The sequence below is a fragment of the Propithecus coquereli genome, unplaced genomic scaffold, assembly GCF_000956105.1.
Source record: "Propithecus coquereli isolate 6110/MARCELLA unplaced genomic scaffold, Pcoq_1.0 Scaffold65, whole genome shotgun sequence".
Lineage (NCBI taxonomy): Eukaryota > Metazoa > Chordata > Mammalia > Primates > Indriidae > Propithecus > Propithecus coquereli.
The window spans coordinates 6,054,177-6,076,852 of NW_012152507.1; the positions used below are offsets into that span (position 1 = coordinate 6,054,177).

Sequence of the window (22,676 nt, forward strand, 5' to 3'; positions counted from 1 at the left end):
TGAGAGGAACGCAGGACGCGTTTGTCTACAGTTACCAGGAGGTTGCTCATGATGACAAAGAACCTTCTGGTTTCTATTTCTGTTTCTGGAAAATAGGGCTCTGGCGCGCTGAAGGGACGAGGTTTGTAAATCGGAGAGGCACTGCTGGGACACCCGGGAGGAGGGTGCAGCGAAACATGTAGGGAATGAAAATAATCGGCAGTGGCAGACAGGCGGGGACAAAGAACAAATTAGAAAACAAAGTGGGAAAGTCTTTGGATTCCAGAATTTTCTCAGGAAAGGATGATTCTTTCTGTGTATCTGTCATCCCTAGGATGACACTTTTCCTAACTTCCTGGCTATCTAATCACTTAATGGAGCCTCTTCCCATCCTGTCAGAGGCAACACCAATAACCAGTGGAATCAGAGTCTCTCTGCTCTGGCTCCCAGGTTTCTAAAATCTAAGGCATACCTGGACTCTTCTGTTAAATTCTGAAAAAATTAATGGCCACACATTTTTTCTTTTTTAAAAAAAGCACAGTATAAAAAACAAGACACAAAAATACCCTCAACATAATTAGTCATTATGGAAATGCAAATCAAATCCACAGTGAGATACTACTTCATACCCACTAGGATGGCTACAATCAAAAAGATGGACAATATAAGTGCTGACGAGGATGTGGAGAAACTGGAACCCATGTACATCGCAGGCTGGAATGTAAAATGGTGCAGCTGTTTTGGAAGATGGTTTGGCATTTCCTCAAAATGTTAAACATAGAATTACCATATGACCCAGAGGTTCCATTCCTACAGGTATACGCCCAAGAACTTTGAAAACATATGCTCACAAACTTATACATGAATGTTCAAAGCTGCATTATTCATAATAGCAAAATGTAGAAGCCACTCAAATGTCCATCAGCTGATAAGTGTATAGACAAAATGCGGTATACTGACCAGGTGCGGTGGCTCACACCTGTAATCCCAGCATTTTGGGAGGCTGAGGCAGGAGCATCACTTGAGCCCAGGAGTTGGAGGTTGCAGTGAGCTATGATGACACCACTGCACTCCAGCCTAGGTGACAGAGCAAGACCCTGTCACCAAAACAAACAAACAACAGTATATTCCATACAATGGAAAACATTTAGCCATAAAAAAGGAGTGAAGTACTCTAACTGCTATGACATGGATGAATCTTGAAAACATGTTAGTGAAAGAAGCCAGACACAAAAGGCCACATATTGTATGAGTCTATTTATGAGTCCAGAACAGGCAAATCCACAGAAACAGAACACAGATCATGTGTATTAGTGGTTCCCGAGGGAAGGGGTTAATAGGGAGTGATGAGCACAGGGTTTCTTTCCTGCGGTGATAAAAATGTTCTGGACTAGATGGTGGTAATGGTTGTACAACTTTGTGAATATACTAAGTAAAAACCAAAGAACTGTATATGTAAAAATAAAATTTAAAAAAGAACACTAAAACCTCGTATTTTTTAAAGTCATTATCTCGCTAACCTCATGTCTACATATCCATCTTCCTTCCTTCCATATATATGCATGGATAGATGTCTGGAATGATATTCACCCAATATTAATGGTAGTTATTTCAAGGTGGTAGAATTTGGGAATCTTTGTGTTTTTATGCATTATTTAAATTCTTTATAACCAACACATATTATTTTTCCCCAGAAAATCAATGATTTTCCTAAAAGCAGAAAACAGAAAATAGAAAATAAAAAAGCGACCCCCTCAAGGCAATGATATATAAGATTCCCTTTCCTAGCACACACTAATACCTTTCTAATCAGGTTTTTATTTTACTTTGATTGCCTCACAGAAGCCAGGATTCACTCACCTCCTTTAAACACATTGGAAGCTGATAAAATCTAAAGTGTCTCCATATCTGAACCTAGCTGTCAGCATCTTCCAGCATTTTCCATTTCTTCCCACTGGAACTATCTTATTCACTGCACGAGGTTGTTTTGTTTTGTTTTGTTTTTTTTGTGGGGCAGGATGGGTAGGAAGGAGAAGGGGAAGATTTTTTTTTCCTCATTCATTTTAAACACTATAATTTATCTGCTCTTATGTATATATATAGTTTTTTTTCTGCCCTCAGGACATCTAATCTTTCTGCAACCACTGAGCGCTGTCATCAACGTTTGTATTCCTCTGACATCCAGACAACCAGAAGCCTTTCCTAAGTGTGGCGAGGTCCCTGTGGTTGACAGCCCCACTTGAGGTGGGTAAACAGAGCCTTTGTTAGTTCCTGTCTCCAGTTTCACAGCAGAGCCCAGTGTGTGCTCCATGGTGCCTCATAATTAGCCAAAAGCAGCCACTTTCCCAAAGCCTCACTTTGTAACCTGCCACTACTGTCGGTGTAGATTAATATTAAATGCAAAGGCACCATTAAAATAACATTAAGTTTCTGGCTGAAGCATTGACAGCTGCGATCTCTGAAGTTGAGATGAGGCAGCTGCCTAGGTGTTCTTTATCTTTCTGGGTACTTACGTGTAAGAATTCTCTGAATTCCCAGAATCTTTCACCCACCCAGGACTGTTAGGTGGAGGTGCAGATGAGACAAAAGGCCACCTAGGACAATGCTGTTTCTCTGAGTTTTCACGTGGCAGAGGCAGAGGAGGCCCTGGGGCTGGCTGGGAGGCTGGGGGGAGCCGAGCTGAGGCTGCCTTGGACATGGGGAAACTGCTCACCGTCTGCAGCCCCCGTGTCAAAGGCTTGGGAGAGACACTCAGGGGAAGCCAAACAGTAACTACTTCCCCGGGTCAGCAATGACGAGAAGCAAACTGCCTGCATCACACAGGCTGGCTTTACATCCTGCCCACGTGGAATGTTTCTACCTTTCAGCATAAAAACCTGACTGCAAGCATTTAATACTTCCATGATGAAAGTCACTTAGTGATGGCATTTCGGTGTCACAGAAAACATTTATTGGACAGTGGGGCGGTCGGGAGCTCTAGGGGGTGTGCACATACCTGTTTAGCAGCTGATGAAGAAATTGCTTTGCTGTCCAGCAGGTCAAGAAGCTCAGCAAGTGCAGAGGCTGTGACAGGACTAGTGGCCCGAAAAGGAAAGAAGACAAGTTTAAGTTGTGCACCATCAGGGAACGCATGAGTGGTTATGCAGAATGAGGACACTCGACCTTGTGGTCTAATTATTTAAACCTTGTAGCGATAAAGGTAACAGGCCAACTGGGCTCTCTTTTTATTTTATTTATTTTGTATTTTAGGATATAACAAATTTTTGTGACTAGTGCTTTTTCTTTCTTACTACCCAACAATAACAGCTGTTTGGAAGAACTTGTAGCAACAGACAACTGCTCAGTGTAATTAGTCAAAAAAAGAAGGTGGCTGCAAAACTCATGAACCATGTCATGAAAAGGAAAATAAAGTCCAGTAATTAAATATTTTTGACTAAAAGATCAGCCTAAAAATTACTTCAAACAAAACAGCTAACAAAGCCACTTTTCTCAGGTGTTTCTGTGCAAATATAAATTCCTTTTAAATGTAAGAGACTTTCTGTAAGGGAAGTCAACTGCTTACCAGCCATGTCTTCATCCAACCTCATGGCCCATCTACATACACCCTTCTCTTCTGCAGGCTCACAACAGCTTTCTGGACACAGAAGGGCCCAGAATCCATTACATTCATACTTCTATGACTTATTTGCCAAGATCCCATGATATAAAAGGACAGGGTAACCACACACAGTAAAGTGTCGTTAACTCACATTAGGGTGCATGCCTAGATTATGGTAAAAGACTGAATTATAGACGATGTCTTTTAAAATATAAGGTTTTGCTACTTCTAAATACAGGTTGAGTATTCCTTATCTGAAATGCTTGGGACCAGAGTGTTTGGAATTTTGGATTTTTTCAGATTTTGAAATATTTGTATTATACTCGTTCAGCATCCCTTATCCGAAAATCTGAAATCCAAAATGCTCCAATAAGCATTTCCTTTGAGTGTCATGTCAGCACTCAAAAAGTTCTGATTTTGGAGCATTCTGGATTTCTGGATTAGGGATACTCAAACTGTACATGCAACAACTAGGCTAATGAAATGCCATCTATCTGGGGTCATTAGGGGGCGAGTTTTCAATAGATAGGAATGACTTATAAATAGCACATTAGTGTGTCTATGTAAATGAAGGCTTCTGAAATGCTTAATACCACTTGAAAACACCTTCTGTTTAACTCGTGGTTCCTATCACTCACTGCTAATTTCTTTGGATGCTCTTAGATAATAAGAAGGAAACTACAGCTTCGTTCTATGTCAGTTTCCATGAACTTCAAACCAGTGGAGTGCAAGTTAACCAGGTATGACTTACTGTACTCTAATTCAAGTACAGTGAAACATTATTAGGGTTATTCATTTAAAATAGCTGACATAATGAGGCAGCCCATCATCCTCTAAGTGTTTGTTTATTCCAAAGTACAGATAGAAGGTAATTCCAAGTGAAAATTAGGTCTGGAGAGCGTCTGGTTTTACTAAATTGGCATTCAGAACATCTGTGAACCACCCTAACTGACTCTCAGAAGGAAGAGGGGCAGAGGGCTGAGGAATAAACTACTATGCTTTTCCAACCTCCTACATACACTGACAAGTAATAGGAAGGTAGATTTTCTAAAAGTGTGGATGTTCTGCAATCTTAGAAAATGCAATGGCCAATTATCTTCAAGTGTAGACTGTGTGCAGAACCCAAATAAGCACTGAGGTTGAACTGGATTTCTAGAGCATGCAAAAGATAGGGTCCCCACCCCTATATGAGCCAATGCTTGTGTTGGTCCGTTTGTGCTGCTGTAGCAGAACACCAAAGCCTAGGGGGCTTATAAAGAACAAAAATTTATTGCTCACAGTTCTGGAGGCTGGGAAGTGCAAGACCAAGGTGCAAGCAGACTCTGTGTCTAGAGAGGGCCTGCTTTCTCTCTGATGCCCTTTCTTGCTGTGTCCTCACATAGTGGAAGGTGTGAGGGAGTTCTCTGAAGTTTCTCTTACAAGGGAGCTAATCCCATGCATGAGGACTCCTCCCTCATGATCGAATCACCCACCAAAGGCCCCACCTCCTAATACCATCACCTTAGGGACTAGGACTTCAGCATATGAATTATCACCAATGTATCGGACCACAGCAATGAAATAAAGGACATGGGGGTGGGGGGTGGAGAGGGACTGAAAAAGAACACAAAATAACTAAAAATACTTTGCCTTAGAGAAATTCATCTAATGACCTTAATTTATCAGTTGGGTCATAAATTTATACTACAAAATCTCTCCACTGATCTAACAGCACCTGGGATTTCTCAATCACCTTTTTGTTCCCACGGTGCTTGACACATAGTAGGTCATTAATATTTGTGTAACAGGATTCCTCCCACCAGCAGGGATCTCTGGTCTACTGCACATGCTAGTTCTAGATGTCCCGGGGCTAACCTGAACAAGACGATGACAAAGATCAGTACTTGTCACACCAACCCTGAAAGACGGAGCCCACTCATCAGCTAAGTACACAAAGCAACAGACTCGAAAAAACGGTGGCAGCAGCACAAGCTACTAATTTGCTACTGTCAGATAACACTGGTGCCAGTGAAGACAACTCCGACATCGCAGGCCTCAGCTCTGTGCTGGTCTCTCTTCCCTCCGATTCCCGGAGGCCAGCGTGTCTACAGGGGAGGGGATGGGATCTTTCAAATCTTCCCTCAGAGCTCGCTCAGGACCACAGCTCCATCTCTAGCTTGGACTTGGAGAGCAGACGCCCTGACACTTCTACAGCCCTGCCCCACCCCAGTGAAATGTGCTGCCGGTCTCAATCCCCAAGGTTGCCTTAGGTCCAAGTCCACCTTCCGTTAGAACAGGACACAAGGAGGAGGAAGATCCTGGACATAGACCTCCTGGTGGCACTTGCTGTGCACTAATCCTTGTGTTCATCTCATCGACTTCTTGGTGCCCGTAGCTGGTGCCCCACCTGAGCGACCGCTCTAGACCATCTCCTTCCCACCTGCCTTCTCAGCACATGCCCTCACCTCCTGCTTTACAATGACATCGGCTGAGGCTGAGGCCAGAATTTTCTAGGGTGCCCTCTTCCTCCTCCTTCATCAAACAACCCCTCCACCCGTGCTCTGAGCCCCATCACTTTCCACTCCTATGAACCTTCCTCAGATGCTTATTTCCTCTGTTCTGCATTTTTTTTTAGATTAGAGACAGGGTCTTGCTGTTGCCCAGGCTGGAGTGCATGGGTGATCACAGCTCACTGCCGCCTTGAACTCGTGGGCTCAAGCCACCCTCCTGCCTCAGCCTTCCAGGACTACAGACATGGGTCCCCAGGCCTGGCCTGTTCCGCAGCTTTCATCTCACACCTTCACAAGCGCTCAGATTTCTCCTATTCTGAAAATGCCTTCCGCTGATCTTACAATTACTTACTTCTGCCTGGTTTCTTACTTTATTTTATCAATAACAATCCGGCATTAGTGGTTACGATCTGTCCTCTGTCCGCACAGATTCCTCACCTACCCCTCCACGCGAGCTCCTCTCTTAAAAATCAGCCCCCTCACCTGTTGCCAGACACAGCTTCTCCCCATCCTGCTGCCCCTGACTCCCAGGTGCCATTAAAGCCCCTTGTGAAAACCCCTTCTCCTTGGCTGTCCCTCTTCCACTGCATGCCTGTCATGCTGGGTGGCCCTGGTGCCAGCTTCCTCAGTTCTCCGCCTTCCCCCCACCCCGTCTGTGAGGGGGGAGCACACGCGTGCCCAGGGCTGCCGCTGCTCTCTGCACGCGGAGCTCAACTGCCTCCCCGGAGGCCTTGCTCTCACCCTGACAACATGTTCTAAACCAGGACGGCAAACTTCTAGAAAGAGCCAGACAGTAAATGTTTGAGACTTTGTGGGTCATACACGGTCTCTGTCGCATATCCTTTTTTGTTTCTTTTTTAAAAAAGCAAAAGCCATCGTTAGTTACAGGCTATACGAAAATAGGCTACGGGTCCACACACCACAGTTTGCCAACCCTAATCCTAAACCAAACTTATCTTCCTCCCAGAGCAGCCCCTCGCCGTTTCACCCCACGTCTTCTGTCTCAACTGATGCCAGTGCCAGGCTTCTAGCTGCCTGGGTGCAGATCATGTTGTCTTTGCTTTATCCATTACCTCCTACCTGCAACTCTAGTCCCTTACTACCAAATCCTAGTGATCCTTCAAAACATTTATTATAGCCGTCCCTTCCTCTGTGTTCCCAACACCACCGTTTCTGACACCACCGTGACTGTGGCCATAGTATCTCCAACAGGCTCCAATGCCTGGGGCCCCACTCTTGGACGCTGTCCTGCGTGACATGCTGCTGTGCTAATCTTCCTGTTCCCTCCAGCCCCTGCTTGGCTCAGAAGCTCTCCCTGGTTCCCCAGTGCTCGGGAGCTGCTGCCACCGCTGACCCGGAAGGTGGGGGCACTCAAGGGATTGGACAGCTGGACAGAGAGCTGCACTTGCCTGATTCTACCACAAAATACATAGTCAGGAAATCTTTGATTTCCACCATCTTAACTAAATCAAACCTGTTAGTAGTAATTTAGAATGAGTTGTTAATGACCAAACAAAACTTTCAAAGCAATACATGCAAAACAATTAAAAAGCCAAGTTCAACAAGAGCTTTTCTGGTTGGACCCTTTAAACCTCAGTCTTCTGAGAGGTCTTTTAAGATGAATGCTAATCACAAAATCAGTCCCTGCCAATTTTGATCTCTAGAGTGCTCATTGCCTGGGTGTCATTATGAGACTGTAGCTCATTGTGCAGCTTCTGCCCTTCTCAGCTTTGGAGACGTGAGCCCTAGTAGCTGAGGCTGTTCACTAATTAATGTTTGCTCCATGGGCAGGCTGGTCCTTTGAACCGTGCAGGAACAGAGCTGCCACAGCTTGGTTTTGGCTCCTCAGTTCTTATTCCACTTAAACTATAAAACAGAACTGTTGCCTACTTCCTCTTCATTTGGGAACAACCAAACATAATTTTACTTAGAATTGGGTGCCCTTTGGGTTCTTAAAACTCGAATGCTTTTTGGGTAATTTCACCCCAAATTGTTGAATTGTTGGGTAAATCCCAGGAGCTCCAAGTTCACTCAACAGGCTCATTTATCCCTCAGCTCCTTTAGAAGCTACCGGTTCGGTTGTTATGCAAACCCCCAACTTCACAGACCAATAAAGAAACTGATCCAAAAGTCAGGTGACCTGGCTTCTGGTCCTTGCAGTTTTGCCACCTGCACTAAGTCCCCTGATCTCTCAGGAGCTCGTCCTCTAGATGAACCAGAAGATACCTACAGTCTAAGACTAAAATTTAGCAATTCCATGAATTATAATCAACGATATGGAAATCGGTAAGTTTAAAGCTAAGAGATTTATATTTCTTCCAGAAACAAACACCTCATCTTCTTGAAGCCTCCCAGGATTCTTCTGGCTAACAGGAATCTCCCTCCTCTCTGTCCCCACCGCTCTGTGTATAGTCCTAAGTGGGAAGCGTCCCATTTTTGTTTGAATTAAAACTCTGATGCACAAGTCTAGTCCTCCCCAGGAGACTGACAGCGTCTCAGGGGCTGGCACGGTCCTGCTCACCCCCAAGGGCACTGCACAGTGGTGCTCGTAGCTGTTCGCTGGCTCCCCGGCTCCATCCCTGTGTGACTGTCCACACGCTCCATACTCCAGCTGTGTGTGCAGCCGGCCACGCTTCTCGGCCGTTCTGCGCCCTCTGCTCCCATCAGCTCCTTTCCAAACATGCCGGGCCTTTGCCGTTCCCACACCTTGGCACTCCCGGGAGTTACCCGGTGCCCTCCCACACCAAATCTTATCCAGCCTCTAAGGCTTTGCTACAGCTGTGTCTCCTCCATGAACTCTTTCAGACAGCTCCCGCCCTCGTGCAACGACCACAGTGTTCTCAGTGTAAATAGTGGAATTTCTGAACGGAAAGGTCAAACCTGGGAGGACAGGTGTGGAAGACAAAAAGGCTACAGATGCCACCGGAGTTCAAGAGACTGAGGGTGGCCACTGTTTTGGACTTGACATAGCAACATGGCACAGAGAAGGAGGCACTGACGCTGAGGCCCGCCATGTGCTGGGCACTGTCATCTTCCTCTCGAAAGCCCTCTGAAGCAGGCACTGTCATTGTCATTTCACAGCAAGGAAGCCGAGGGTCAGAGAGGGGAACTCGTCCAAGGTCACTGCTGGTAATCAGCCAAGTCAGGCGGTGACCAAACCCCACCTGGCCACACTAACACACGGGAGAACAAGAGGCCAAATGTGAAGTTGACACTTTTCTTCTTGAAACTTGCCTTTTCTTTGGCCTCTGTGACACCAATGCTCTCCTGGTTTCCTCCTACTTCTCTGCCATCTTGTCTCCGTTTCTTCCTCCTCTGCCCAGGCTTCTCAGTCACAGGCTAGAGAGCCAGGGGTCCCTCCCTTGGCTGCCCTCGCATGCTAGATGGTTCTCATCTATCCAGCAACTTCGAGTACCGCTGCTACGCTAAGTCCCTGTTCCACTTCTGCCGCACCATGTACCTGCACCCCAACTCACCTCATGGTTCTTACACATGCTGTCCCCATGCCTGGAATACTTTTATCCCTTGGCCTCGGCCTAATCCTACTTGTCCTATGCTCAGGTCTCAGCTTAGCTGCTATTTTCTTCCCCTCTACGAGAATCTGTCACTGCTGTAATCGCGACTTCTAGACGCCTGCCCTCTGCGAGCTGGGCCTGCGTGGACTGCACTTCCCCATGCTTAGCACAGAGCTCGGCACACAGCAGGGTCTACATAAACATGAGCTGAATAACGAGCAAAGAAGAACTCTCAGATTTATACCTCCTGGAGATCTCCTGTCAGCTGCAGATCCATGTACCCTGCCTACTGGTTATCCCCCCGAGGGGGACACCCATCCCGCAGCAGCTCCAATGAACTTAGCATGTCCAAATGGAATATGGCAGCCTCCTTGCCCCCTCCCTCTAACCTTACTCCTCTTCCTTCCCGTCTTACTAGACTAAAGAGTCTGTCCTCCATCTCCCCTCATCGCCCAGGGAAGCAATCTGGAGTTGTGCCCACATATGACAGTTGCTCTGGACGTGACCTGCTTCACTTCAGCCCAGCCACTGCCCCCGCAGCCCAGGCCTGGGCCATTCCTGCCTCTGGTCTGTGCTTCCACTCTGCTAGAGATGGAATCTTTGTGCCTACCTACCCCCTCAAACTCATATATTGAAGCCCTAACCCCCAATGTGATGGTATTAGGAGATGGGGCCTTTAGGAGGTAATTAGGCTTAGAAGAGGGCATGAGGGTGGAGTCCCCATGAGGGGATAGGTGCTGTTGTAAGAAATGACCAGAGGGCTTTCTCTCCCTCACTTGCTCCTTTCTGTGCTCCTCTTCCTTCCCCCTCCCTCTGCCCACGACGTAAGGACAGCCACCTGCAGCCAGCAAGAGGCCCTTGCCAAGGACTGGGTCAGCTAGCACCTTGATCTTGGACTTCTCAGCCTCCAGAACTATGGGGAATAAATGTCTGTTGCTCAAGTCACGCAGTCTGGGGTATTTTGTTATGTCTGAGCTAAGACACACTGCATTCCCCCAGTGTGAAACTGGCACGGGCTTATAATCTACAGCTTCCAAGGGCTGTTGATAACAGCATACACAGCCTTCTAGGTGGCCCTGATCACCTCTGCAGCTTTGTCCCCATCTTTCCTGCCTGCCTCAGCTTGTTCCTCGCCGTTTCTGGGTGTCCTGAGGCTGGCAGGCCTGCTTGTCTCCCAGCACTGCACTGCCCCCTCACCTCTGGCAACTCCTACTCCTTCTTTGGGACTTGGCTCAAGTATCGCCTGAGGGAAACCCTGGCCGATTTCCCCGCCTCCCTTCAGGTCGCTTTTGCGCACTCACAGCACCCCGTGCACACCTCTGGCATGGCAGGATCAGACCCAGGGGACTGGTTTCTTACAGGCCTGTGTCCTTCCCAAGTTTGTACACATCTTGTCTTACTCATCTTTAAACCCCTGGCCCCGGCACAGAACAAAGGACATCATGCACAGGGATTTGAACAAATAAACACATTTTCTCATGGGACAGAGAATATATTTAGAATTTGGAATTCACAGGGGACATTTGTGTCTTGTCAGGAGACCCCGAGGAAGAACAGGGAGAGCCAAAACCCAGCCCTGCCCTGTTTCCGCCGCTGACACAGAGCTCGCCATAAAGGAAGAAAGAAATCCCCACCTCACTCACCTCTCCCTCACAGCAAGGTTCTGTTGCTTTAAATAGCCCAGAAAAGTGTTGAGGACCCAACTGGTCACCTTTTTTGGCTCTGCCCTAGTTTCTTTTATCACATTTTGGAAGAACTCCAGTAGGCCAACTTCATTCTGTTAAAAAAAAAAAAAAAATTATATAAAGCCGCCCGAAAAAATGAAAGATCAGCATTCTGAAGGCAAATCTGAAACTGTCGCCCTTTGCCTCCTCTGAGACAGCTACTTTTTCTTTGCTAAACACTGAGATGTCACCAGAAAATTCTCATCACTTTCAGTTGATGGCAAGTATTCTAATTCTACTACTGTCACTGTGCAGCATTCGTATAGCATTTTCTCAAAAGAATAAACACATTTCAGAAAGCACTGGCTCTGCAGACCAGAGGACGGTGAAATGCAACATGCCCCAAACTCGCTGGCCTTCCCAGTGTCAGCCTTGCGTAGCCCACAACCTTTAGCCTTGAGCTGCAACCTGGGGCCACAATATCTGGCCTGAGTTTAATGTCCTTTCTCTTTCCAGGCCTGTCCTCTGCCGGAAGTCCTAGTGATTGCTGGAAAAGAAGGTACGAAAGAGAGCAAATCCAGAAAGAACAAACGGAATATTCTACCTTTGAAGAGTCAAAAGTGGATCATAACTGTATATTCATCTTCCCATCATCCCAAGAGGTGGACAGGAATGGTTCTGGAATGTTTCCAAAATGAGGGAGAACATGGGCACAGGAGACCCACATAGGCCATGGAACTGGTGGAGGGAGCAGCTTCCAGGCCTCCTGCGTGGAGCCGGGGACAGCTGGCTCTGCCTCTCAGCTTGCTCAGGGAAAGCAAGCAGCTGGGTGGTGAACCAAGGAGACTGTACTGTTTCTGCCCCTCTGGTCTGTCAGCTCCGGTGGTCAGGGCCATGCTGCCCTTGTTCACTTTATAACCTCAGCTAAGTCACCATTGGGCCACGGCCACTGCTCAGTAAGTATCAGCAGATGGAACGAGGGTTTCCCATCAGCGAGCGTTTGTGTAAATCACACAACAAGCCCGATCTTTATCATACCACATTCACCTTTAAATACTGGAATTGCCACAGCTATGTGCACAATCCTACGTGGACCGACCCTGAGGTACGCGTCCAGTTATACTCTATGGCTCGCTGCGGGCTTAGATAGATTTGGCAGAATCAAGAAATTTAGCTAAGTCCACACCTAATATTTCAGTAAGAAAAATAAAAACCTGTTCCACCCAGGTAGCGGACGCTGAAATTTCCTAATGCAGAGAGTATACATTTTAAGCAGATTTCCCTTATCCGCTGAAATTCAAATCAGACCACCTTTCCTTGAAATACTCCTTTTTAAGTTCACACTGCAGTGAAGGCTCCCACCCCAGCTCCTTTCAGAGACCCTTCATTAACCAAAAGAACTTTCTGGAATAAAAAGATACTGGGAAGAAGCAAGACAGACTAACAAAAGTGCTCTCAAAGTTTAGTGATTGTAGGTGCTGTAATATGCACACAGTCACTAAAGCACAAATTCCATAACAATAAAAAAACCCTACATGCCCTTTGTAACAGATAAATTCTCCAGTGACAAGCCTACTGAATAATCCCATAATCATCTCTTGAATCTCTTTTCAAGCCAATGCCATTATTCTGCTCATGCTAACCCAGGGCAAAGGCCACCTCGGCAGCCAAAGCTTGACTGCAGATAAAGGCAAATGCAGGAACATGAAGAGCAAGTTCTATTTAACTTATGGAAAAGTATCCAAACTTCCACAGTGGTACACAAGTCACTGGGGAAGCAGAAAATTGCTATCTGGCCCCAATCAGACAGGCAGAATTCCCTTTGTTCTAACCCAGACAGGCTGGCCCACTGGTGAAATGAGCTGTCAGGAGAACTCTTTGCTTTGCCAAGGAAAGGTTTTTTAAATCCACCTAGAAATACTGCATTTAAACTCCCAGGCTTGGCTGAGTTGCTGGGACGTGATGAATATCTGTTCCTCTACCCTTGGGTGGTTTTTTTATTGGATGGATTACACGGCAAGTCAGATTTCTGTTTGTCTTTTCACGTCAGTGCTGTGATGGAGCCTCTCTGAGCTGGAACTGTAGTTCACTGGGGGATGCATGGTTTCAGTCCACAATTTAAAGCAGACATGAATAGCTGCGCCTGTGATGGAGAGAGCTACAGGGAGCGGGGCTGGAGGAGGCCGAGCTGCCGCCGCCCAGGGAATGATGGATCAATAAAAGTTGCACATGGGCTGCCAGCTGTGGCTCTTTAGAGCAGAAGCCCACTTTTCAGGGGGAAAAAAAACCCACACACATTCTAGTTTTCTAGTTTTCTTAGTTTTTCCATGAGATTGGCAAATGCTAATAAGCTTGGCACAAATCTCGGAAGTCTCTGGTGAACATGTCAGTGCAGCCATCTGGTTTTGTCAGAAAAACAGGGAGCCAGTAATTCCCTTACATAAAAATCATATTAAGAGCAACGCAGAAAGGCCACAGCATTAGGGGACCTTTAACGTCCTCCTCAAAAGCAATAAGCAGGCGTGCGACTCGGGACTAATCCATCCTATGTGGACAGAACTGCAACTTCAGCTACACAGCGAGTCAAGCCTCCTGGCTGATGGTGACTCTAATTGTTCCTTCAGAGATGGCTCAAGTGACAACGACAACTGGTCCTGGCTTTTGTATAACACCACACAGTCTTTACAGCTCTAGGACTGGGAAGCAGCTTTTTCACATTTTAATCACATTTCCCAAAACATTCAATTACACCCGGAGCCCGAGCCAGCGCAGCCTCGCAGACGCCAACAGGAGCCCTCAATTGCTAATGGATCTGTCAGTGGTCAATGCTGGCGTGACGCGAGGCAGAGGGGTTATCTCGCCTCCATAGCCGTGCAGGGAAGCAGCCTCAGTCCACCCTTGCGTCCGGCCCTGGAAGCCATCTGCCCCAAAACTGCCTTCTGCATTCTACCCTCAGAGACGGTAAAATGTCAGAAGACTCTCCAGTTGGAACAGGATGAAGGCTGGTTTCTCAAATGCATTTCTTGTTCTAAGTCACACACACCCTGTGAAGCTGATGAAAGGCCAGAGAGTGAGGCTGGACTATATTTATAAGGAGGGTGAGACCTGAGAGTGACAGCTGCCCGGCGGCTGCCTCTGAGAGGACGCAGCAGCCCAGAAAGTGCAAGTTGTGGAACAGTTGTTCACGTGACAGGGAATGTCCTGGCAGCTACAAGGGATTCTACATTAGCAATCCTGGGCTACTCAAAGGCTCTCACAAGTACATTTACTGATACCTGCTTGCCACAGAGATCAGCAACCGCGCTGCACGAGGCCGCTGCTGCTGACAATAAAAACCATAGTTCTGGCAGCTACGGTGCTAGGTGCCAGGCACTGCTCTAAGCACTTTCTCGACATTAACTCACTTAAATCCAACAACGGCCCTATGAATTAAGTCCTATTGGGACTCTCTTTACAGATGAGGACACTGAGGTACTAACTTGCTTCAGGTCACACAGCCAGAAAGCAGCAGAGCTGGGATTCGACCCTCTGCAGTCTGTGCTCTTCACCTCTGTGTGGCACTGCCTTTGATGAAGGAAAGGTCGTGGTCCCTGTCTTCCCGAGGAATGAAACTGAGCACCTATCAGTGCCAGGCAAAATGAGAGGCAAGAAAGCTCAAAAAAAAGCACTTTCCCACCACTTCCATTATTTTATTTGATAGCTGCCACCTGTTCAAAGGTTCTTCACATATTAAAAATGTTACAGGGAAATTAGCTTAGAAATTAGAAGGAGAAAACGGCAAGTTCACTTTCTGCTTTTGTCAGCCTACACCTAGGCACTCAGCTGTGGCATGACACACACCTCTTCCCAGATCTGGGAGGAAGACAGTGGCACGGCACCACCCATGCCATACTGGGTTCCAGGGGACAGTGGGTGGCCAGGCCCCCTCCTCCCACCCCATGCTTGGCTCCTGCATCGCCTACCCCTGCCCCAGAGAAGGGACTGTGAGCACACCCAGACCCAGAACAAGACAAATCCCATTGTTTCTCATACAGTTTTGATGTCAAGCAGCCTGTATTTGATTTATGATTGCATTCTAATTCCTCTAATATGGGAAACTCATACCTAATTGGGCAGGTCATGCCTGTGGTGAGAGCAGCTGACCGAAGAGGCCCCACATCTGCAGACTGAATGGCAGTGGTTTCATCTGGGTGAGGCTCATGCACGCCATAACATGTCATTTCGTGGAGGCACAAACGGGAATTGTGCCCATCTACTGTGCTGCAGGGGTGCTGGGGAGAGCACCCGCGGAGCATCTATGCAGACACTGGAAGAGGCCCGTCAGCTGCATATCTGTGGGGCTCTGGGTTCCCTGCTATTCCTGTGAGTTCGGGCATTCTTACAAAGTGTGAAAACCAAAACTCAAACCCAAACAGCGATGTACAAAATGGCCTGGAAAGAAACACCAAATGCTAGTGTTGGGGATGGAAATGAAGCAGAGGCGCGAGAGAGGGATGGCGACAGGGCAGAAAGCAGAAGGGACAGCAGGATTAAGGCTCAGAACATTCAGGGGGGTGGTGGCTCGGGTGGGAGATGTGAACGAGTCCTCCCTCTGCTTTTCACAGAAACAGGAAGTGGCTGTGAACATCTTTCATCGAGTGCTCCTGCGGGCAGAAACATTACTCAGCGAGAGAGGATGCTTCAGTGGGTTAAAACAAAAGGGAGTTAATTGGTGGTGTGAGGCAGGCGCAGGAAACACAACCTTCCACTTGAGCATGTCGGGAGAAAGCCAGGGGGATCCTGAACCATCACGGCCGCCTGCGAGACTAGCACACAGGTGTGCTCTCCAAGCCGTCCCAGGGAACGTGCAACGAGAGGTCTACGGTCCTACTGTGGTCTCCACAATTTCCACTCCTGGGTCACGTTCCCAGCAGTGCTTGGAAGCCCCGAAAATCTGAGCAAAACTCTGGTCCCAACAACTTCATTTGTTCTCAGCAAAGACATACTGCAAGTATGTAGACATATCTTGAGTTCAACTCAGGGCACCAGTTCTGTTCGGGGAGTGTTTAGACTAATGTGAAAATAACTTTACATCCTCTGACATGTATTAACTCTAGGAGAGATGGTGAAGGAAACCAATTTGGGAATAAGAATTCCCCTTGAATAATCAAAATCCAAATAATTCAAGTAACAAAAGTTCACAGAAGACCGGCATAGTTAAAAGATGGTATCTGCAAGAATGGGACATAAGAAGTATGCTGTCAAGAAATCAATTCTGATGGTAGTCACACTTCAATGTACCTAAAACCACTATTGTCAGATAGTCCTAACATGGAGAGATCTGTGTTACTCAATAAGAGTTTTCTGGCTGGAGCTTAAAAGCAGCAACAAAGGCAGTGTGGATTTGCTCATTTCCCCAAGATCTGCCTAAAACTTGAAACAATACATTTTATTTGTCCCGAAAAGGCAATTATTCCATACATAGGAAATCAGTATTCAGGAGGGGTTGGGGACAGAACCCCCTCTGGGTCCCCAAGGCTGGGCACACAGGACTTCAACTCCTCCCTGCACTGTGTCCCCAGTGGCCAGGTTCCTCAGGGGTCACGTGGCTCTGAGTACAGAGCATCCTCACCTCCCAAAGCCCCTCTTCATTTGCATTGACAGAAGTGAATAGCTGGTTTTGCAGTAGAGCCAGAAAATGCATCTTTTTATTCAACTTTACCAGAATAAAATATTGGTTATTTTTCCAGTGTATAGACTAAGTGTAAAAGCAGCCTTAAGCTGGCAAGCACTGGATGCAATTTTTATAAGATGAAGAATAAGATCGATTTTGAAAATTGCATGGAGCTGAAATATGGTGCACAACAATGTTGAGCAAATGGATTTTCCTTCAACAGCAGTTAGAAGGTGAGTACTTTGTACCTCAGTAAGTTTGGCCAGTCTAAAACCAGTCAATATGGTTTCAGATATTATTTCAAACTTTTAGCTTTAAAGTAGTATTACATGTGGGATATATGGATATTTATCATGGGAAATTATTTTATAGGCAATTCATCCAGACAGCAAACCAGGCCATTTCTAGCTTACCAGAGACTTAAAGTAAAATTCTTGAAAAACAATCCATTTAACACCCAGCTGTAGTCATGATATCTTTTCTGTTTCTTTGTCCCTTGGAGACACCTTAACCTTTTCCATGATGTCAGAAACAAATGATTATGACTTTAAATGGGTAAGAACCAGCTGGAGAAAATGAAGTTGTTCAAATAAGACCACACGTCTTGAGGCTGAATACAAAGACACACACAGCAGCACAGGTGATGTCTCGAGGGTTCACAATCACATTTTCCTATAGCCTCACGGGGGCTTTGCTGGATTTTTCTAAAATTCTGCCTTGCGTGTCTCCTGATGCACTGTTTAGTGTGTTGCTTGGTGTCGGTACTCTTCTCCATGGCAGCACATTCTTGGGAGTCTGCTTGGCTGTATTTAGATTTTTTTAGATTTGATGCAGATTCTGCCATGTCTATCATGACTGGGGTGAGTGAGTAATCCCTCCTCTTTCAGCTGGGGAGGCAAACAGCTCTGGTTACCCTCATAGAGCCTTCCCAGCTCCTCAGTGTCAGAGGCGAGATCTGGAACCAAGAGTCTGTCCCTGAGTCAGTGTTTCAACTCACTGCCCTGCAGGCCTACTCAGGGCAGTTAGAAGCAACATGGAAAAGCTGAAGCAATAAACATCTGAAAACAGCACAGGGCACTGTGGCGAGTGTGGGAGGCCCTCACGAAACACTCCACTGGGAATACTCTGCCATCCCTCCATGGAGATCTCCCACACGATACAGGCTGCAGGGCCTTCCATCTGTTGACTTCATACACAGCCAGCTGCCCTGCAAGCTCATCTCTGTTCCTTACCAAGTACCTGTTACATGCCAGGCTGAAGGACATGAGGCTCTAGGCAAAAGCATCCCCCAAATCCCACAAAAGCCACCCTATGTATGTGGAGACACTTCTCTGTGATTCAGACAGAAGGAGCCAAGTGCCTACAGCAGAAAATTTTTAAAACAAAATAAATCAAGCTGCAAGGACAGCATACATTACTTTTCTTCTGACTTAATTTTGCCACTTACAAAGTAGACGCGATTTCTGCTTTTCACTGGTGTTGACTGATTTTCACCAGATTTAGTAGACAGCACTTAATGTTTATTTATAGGGCCAGTCTGGCATCTCAAAAACCAATAGGAGTGGCAAAAAGTTTTAAATGAATCTATGTTCTGTGATTGGGCTTTATGAAACACTAGTGGGACTGTATAAAGCATAAATAGCAACACAAGTAAAAATTCTATTTTCTCTACTAATAAAGCAAAAGCGAACCCAAACAGCAGTTAACTAAAAGCATTATCTCTGTTTGACACTGCAGCACATTAGATGTGCGAACAGGCAGTGGAGCTTACAGATGCAGAGCCAGGCCCTGAAGTCGGCCTGGTCTGAACTCGGCCCCAACACGGGGTTGGGAAAGTCACTTAATCAAAGCGGTTACAGTCTGCACACCTGTCCATGGGGAGAGCAACAATACCTGCCTCAGACGGCTGTCATGAGGGAATGTTAAAAAGCGGTACAAGGTAAACCGCAGAGCATGCTGCAAGCCCTTTGTATGTGCTGCTTGGGCAAATGGCTGCAATTCCTTTGCATTCTGAGTGAAGCAAGGCACAGAGTTTAGGAAGAGATGCCCCCACAGAAACCAGCCTGGGAAGATTTGGCTGAGAAAAATGTACCTGCATATAATCCCAATCCTAATAATTACTCCTGGAAATACTGACTCAGAGAAAAACTTGTTATGCTATCAGAATCTCTTGTTTTTCAGAATCTGAATACCTGGATCTCACCTTCCACATTTCTATTCCTTAATCTTGACATATAAGATCAGAAATCAAGGCAATTTGACGTAACACAGAGAAGCGAGGTTGGCCAAATAGGTTGAAGTTTTAGGTGGCGCAAGATATTTATGTGGCCAAAGGAAAAAACAGTAATACACGTTTTCTGTTGGGAAGGGATTATTATCAAGAGAGTCTAGGAGACAAAATCAGAATGTTGATTTGATTTAATGTCTTTTTTTTTTTGAGACAGAGTCTTACTCTGTTGCCCGGGCCAGATTGCCGTGGCATCAGCCTAGCTCACAGCAACCTTGAACTCCTGGGCTCAAGCGATCCTCCTGCCTCAGCCTCCCGAGTAGCTGGGACTATAGGCACGCGCCACCATTCCCAGCTAATTTTTTCTACATGTTTTTAGTTGTCCAGCTAATTTCTTTCTATTTTTAGTAGAGATGGGGGGTCTCGCTCTTGCTCAGGCTGGTCTCGAACTCCTGAGCTCAAACGATCCACCCGCCTCAGCCTCCCAGAGTGCTAGGATTACAGGTGTGAGCCATCGCACCCAGCCTGATTTAATGTCTTAATGAAACCAGTTTGGAATGCAAGAGTCAGAGAGACTAAGTGATACATTTGGTCATAGTATTTGGCGTGGTTGAAGCAGCAATCCAGGCCTTCTCACCAGGGTTCAATGACACGTGTAACACTCCCTGATTCTCTGGGTTGTCAAAGGGTGGTTTATGTACCTGCCCTTTGGAAACAGGGATGCTTTTACCAGGAGGACTACTTCTCCTGGGATTTTTCCTGTGCATTGAACAGCGCCCAGTTCACTCGCTCATCCGTCTACCCAGTCACTGAGTGCCTACTGTGTGCCAGATGCTCAGGTATGATGTTAGAGTTCTGTAAACACCAAGGATAATGTTAATAATACATAACTCAGTATCTATGGCACAATAAAATGATGAGATAAATTAAAGACTAGGTTAACTTCTGAAGTTTTTTTTTATTGTTTGTGGGTAGACCATGTGTGTGGGGGTGGGAACGTGCCTAATGCTTAATTTAATAAGCAATCGGAAGGCACGGAGCCGGAGTGAAGCTCTGCAGAGCTCACCTCCACCACTGCTATTTATTTAATGAATACTCCTGGGTACTCTTTAAATTGAAAGATGGTTCATTAGATTTGTGCATCTGCCCTTCTCAGCAATCTGTTGTGTTTCTGACGAAGGCAGGAAAAAACACGATCATATCATTTTCGGGTATGAGTAACTCAGCTTCCAATGATTACAAAGTCATAAAGGACTCTGCCTAATTTCAGGAAAACAATTTGTCTGAACCGTTCTCTTTCCATCTCATTCTATTCTCACTCATCTTGGAAATTTCAAGTACTAGCTCTTTAAAAAAAAAAAAACAAAACTAATCGCCCATACATTATCTGCAAGCTATAAAAGTAAGCATGTCTTTAAGGTATTAAAAAATAAGTTGTTTTAAAAATGGCTAAAAAACTACCTCCTTCTTGAAGTTTTCCTTTTTCATCCCAATCAAGTTCATTGCTACCTCTTCTGGGCTCTGATCCTACCTCATACATCTATCTATTACATATTGCAATCTGTTCAGGGGTTGGCTAGCTATAGTGTCATGCATATACATAAACTCTAAGGTTTTTTTGTTTTTTTTGTCTCTGTCCCTCCCTGTCTCAGGACCCGCTACGTGGGAGATGGTAATAATAGTATTAAACTCCATAATCAAAGGTAAGTTTCCCTACACAGGGCCTTAAACTATTAAAACATAGATTCACTCATTTGCTACCCCTTAGCAAACATTCATCCAAGGCCCACTAGGTTTTGGCACCACAGAGGATAAATGAATGAAGACTGGGACACAAACACGAATGTAGAAATGTCCCTGCCCTCATGGAGCTTATGCTTAGTGAGGTGTACGCTGTCCTCATCATACGTTCATCCAAGACCAAGTGTGACAATCCGATGGAGATGCCCTCTGAAGGGGGCATATGTTTTCACACAGTGCCTTGAACACAAATAGTAATTTCCTTGAGAGGAGATTCTGAAAAGTCCTTTCACTTTTCTTATTGAGAAAGTGGATATACACGACAAAAAAAAATTGTAACATATTTAGTGGATTCCTCTCTGAAATCACAGTCTTGAGCAAAGAAACAGCCAAGGAACCTTGGTTCAGCATACACAACCTCACGCCACGTGGAGAGAGGTGACTGATGTCTTTGAGGATGAGTAGCTTGGTCCCTGCCCTCCTATGCCCTGTGTAATCTGGCAAATAGTAATAGAATGCTGTTCTGGAATTCAGTATAAATCTCAAGTAGGCTGGAAATTCAAGTGGTCAAGATGGTGGGAAAGATGTGTAAGTCTAAAACTCAGTTTTGTTACCTCGCCCTAGGAAATCCACACACATTGTAAGAGGCTTCATGTTATGAGGTGCTCTGTACTGAATGCTGACTGATTGATTCATAGTCAAAGATGTGGCATTAAGCACTGCAGGTATGCTGATCTGTGCTGAGTAATAGGATGAAATAGTCCTTGCCTTCAAGATGCTGAACAAGATAAACTAATAAATAATTAAAATACAATGATATAATCACGGAGGTATGAATAAGATACAACAGCAGCCTGTAGGAGGCAGTGAGCAACTCTGCGTCTCAAAGTAAATGATTTATGGATGCTAAAGAGAGAATCATTCATTTCACACACATTTCATTGCCTACCTTGTACTATAAACTGCTAGGCTGCTGTTACTGAAGTGTAGCAATATACATACAAATATGTATGTTCTAACATCCCTATGTACTTATCATTGGCCATTTAAAAAGCAAAAATATCCAGAATTTCCACAGATTCTGCTGCTCCGAAAGATGAGTGTGGCATATACCTACTCCCTGGAAGATGCAGCAATGAAAATTTCTGCTTCCTCCCTCACAGACAGGAACAAGACAGCTGTGACAAAACGCTACGCTCACTGATGCTGTGTCACTTTAATGTTGCCGTGACAAAGAAAACTGCGAAGCCCCAAGTAGCTTTGAAAAGGATGGAAAATCCCTAAGCAGATCTCAGTAGTGTCAGATGCTCTACAGGCCCCTTCAGATGTATCCTCAAGCCTCAAAGGACAGATACTTTAGTCAGAGTTTTCGGCATTTCGTGTGGAATACGTGTTTTCTTCTATGATTGGTAAAACAACTGTCTGGCTTTTGAGACCCCAACATCCTGCCAGACCCTGTCATGGTTGAATAGTGCTCGACATCTACAAACCTTGTATGTTGCATTCCCTTTGTCCTTCAGACACATGGGAAAACACTCATTCATAACATTTGGACTGTCTTTAAGAAGTCTCCATGGCTACCATGAGCAGGGGTTTGTTTCTACAAAGAAGAAATGACTAATATGAGAGTGAGTTTCATTTTCCAGTTTCATGAGGAGCATTTACCATAAAGGGGAGTGAGCACAGGTAGTGTGCCCATTCTTCTCAGTAGTATCCACAGTACAACTGAAGAAACCTGCCCGTTCCACTCATAGCGCACAGCTGCCCACTGTGCATGGAGGGGCCTCTGCAGAGCACCACCCGGTCTGCCG

General features: G+C 45.9%; 1 protein-coding gene across 1 annotated transcript in view; it reads right to left on the reverse strand.

Annotated features, from left to right (window-relative positions):
- Positions 1-22,676, reverse strand: part of GATB (glutamyl-tRNA(Gln) amidotransferase, subunit B) — a gene marked incomplete at its 5' end in the record, with an annotated part of 79,829 nt that overhangs the window by 11,479 nt on the left and 45,674 nt on the right. Inside the window, 2 exons of the mRNA XM_012660019.1 lie at positions 2,975-3,053; positions 11,225-11,358. Of these exons, the coding sequence (XP_012515473.1) occupies positions 2,975-3,053; positions 11,225-11,358 (213 nt within the window). The remainder of the gene's footprint in view (positions 1-2,974; positions 3,054-11,224; positions 11,359-22,676) is intronic.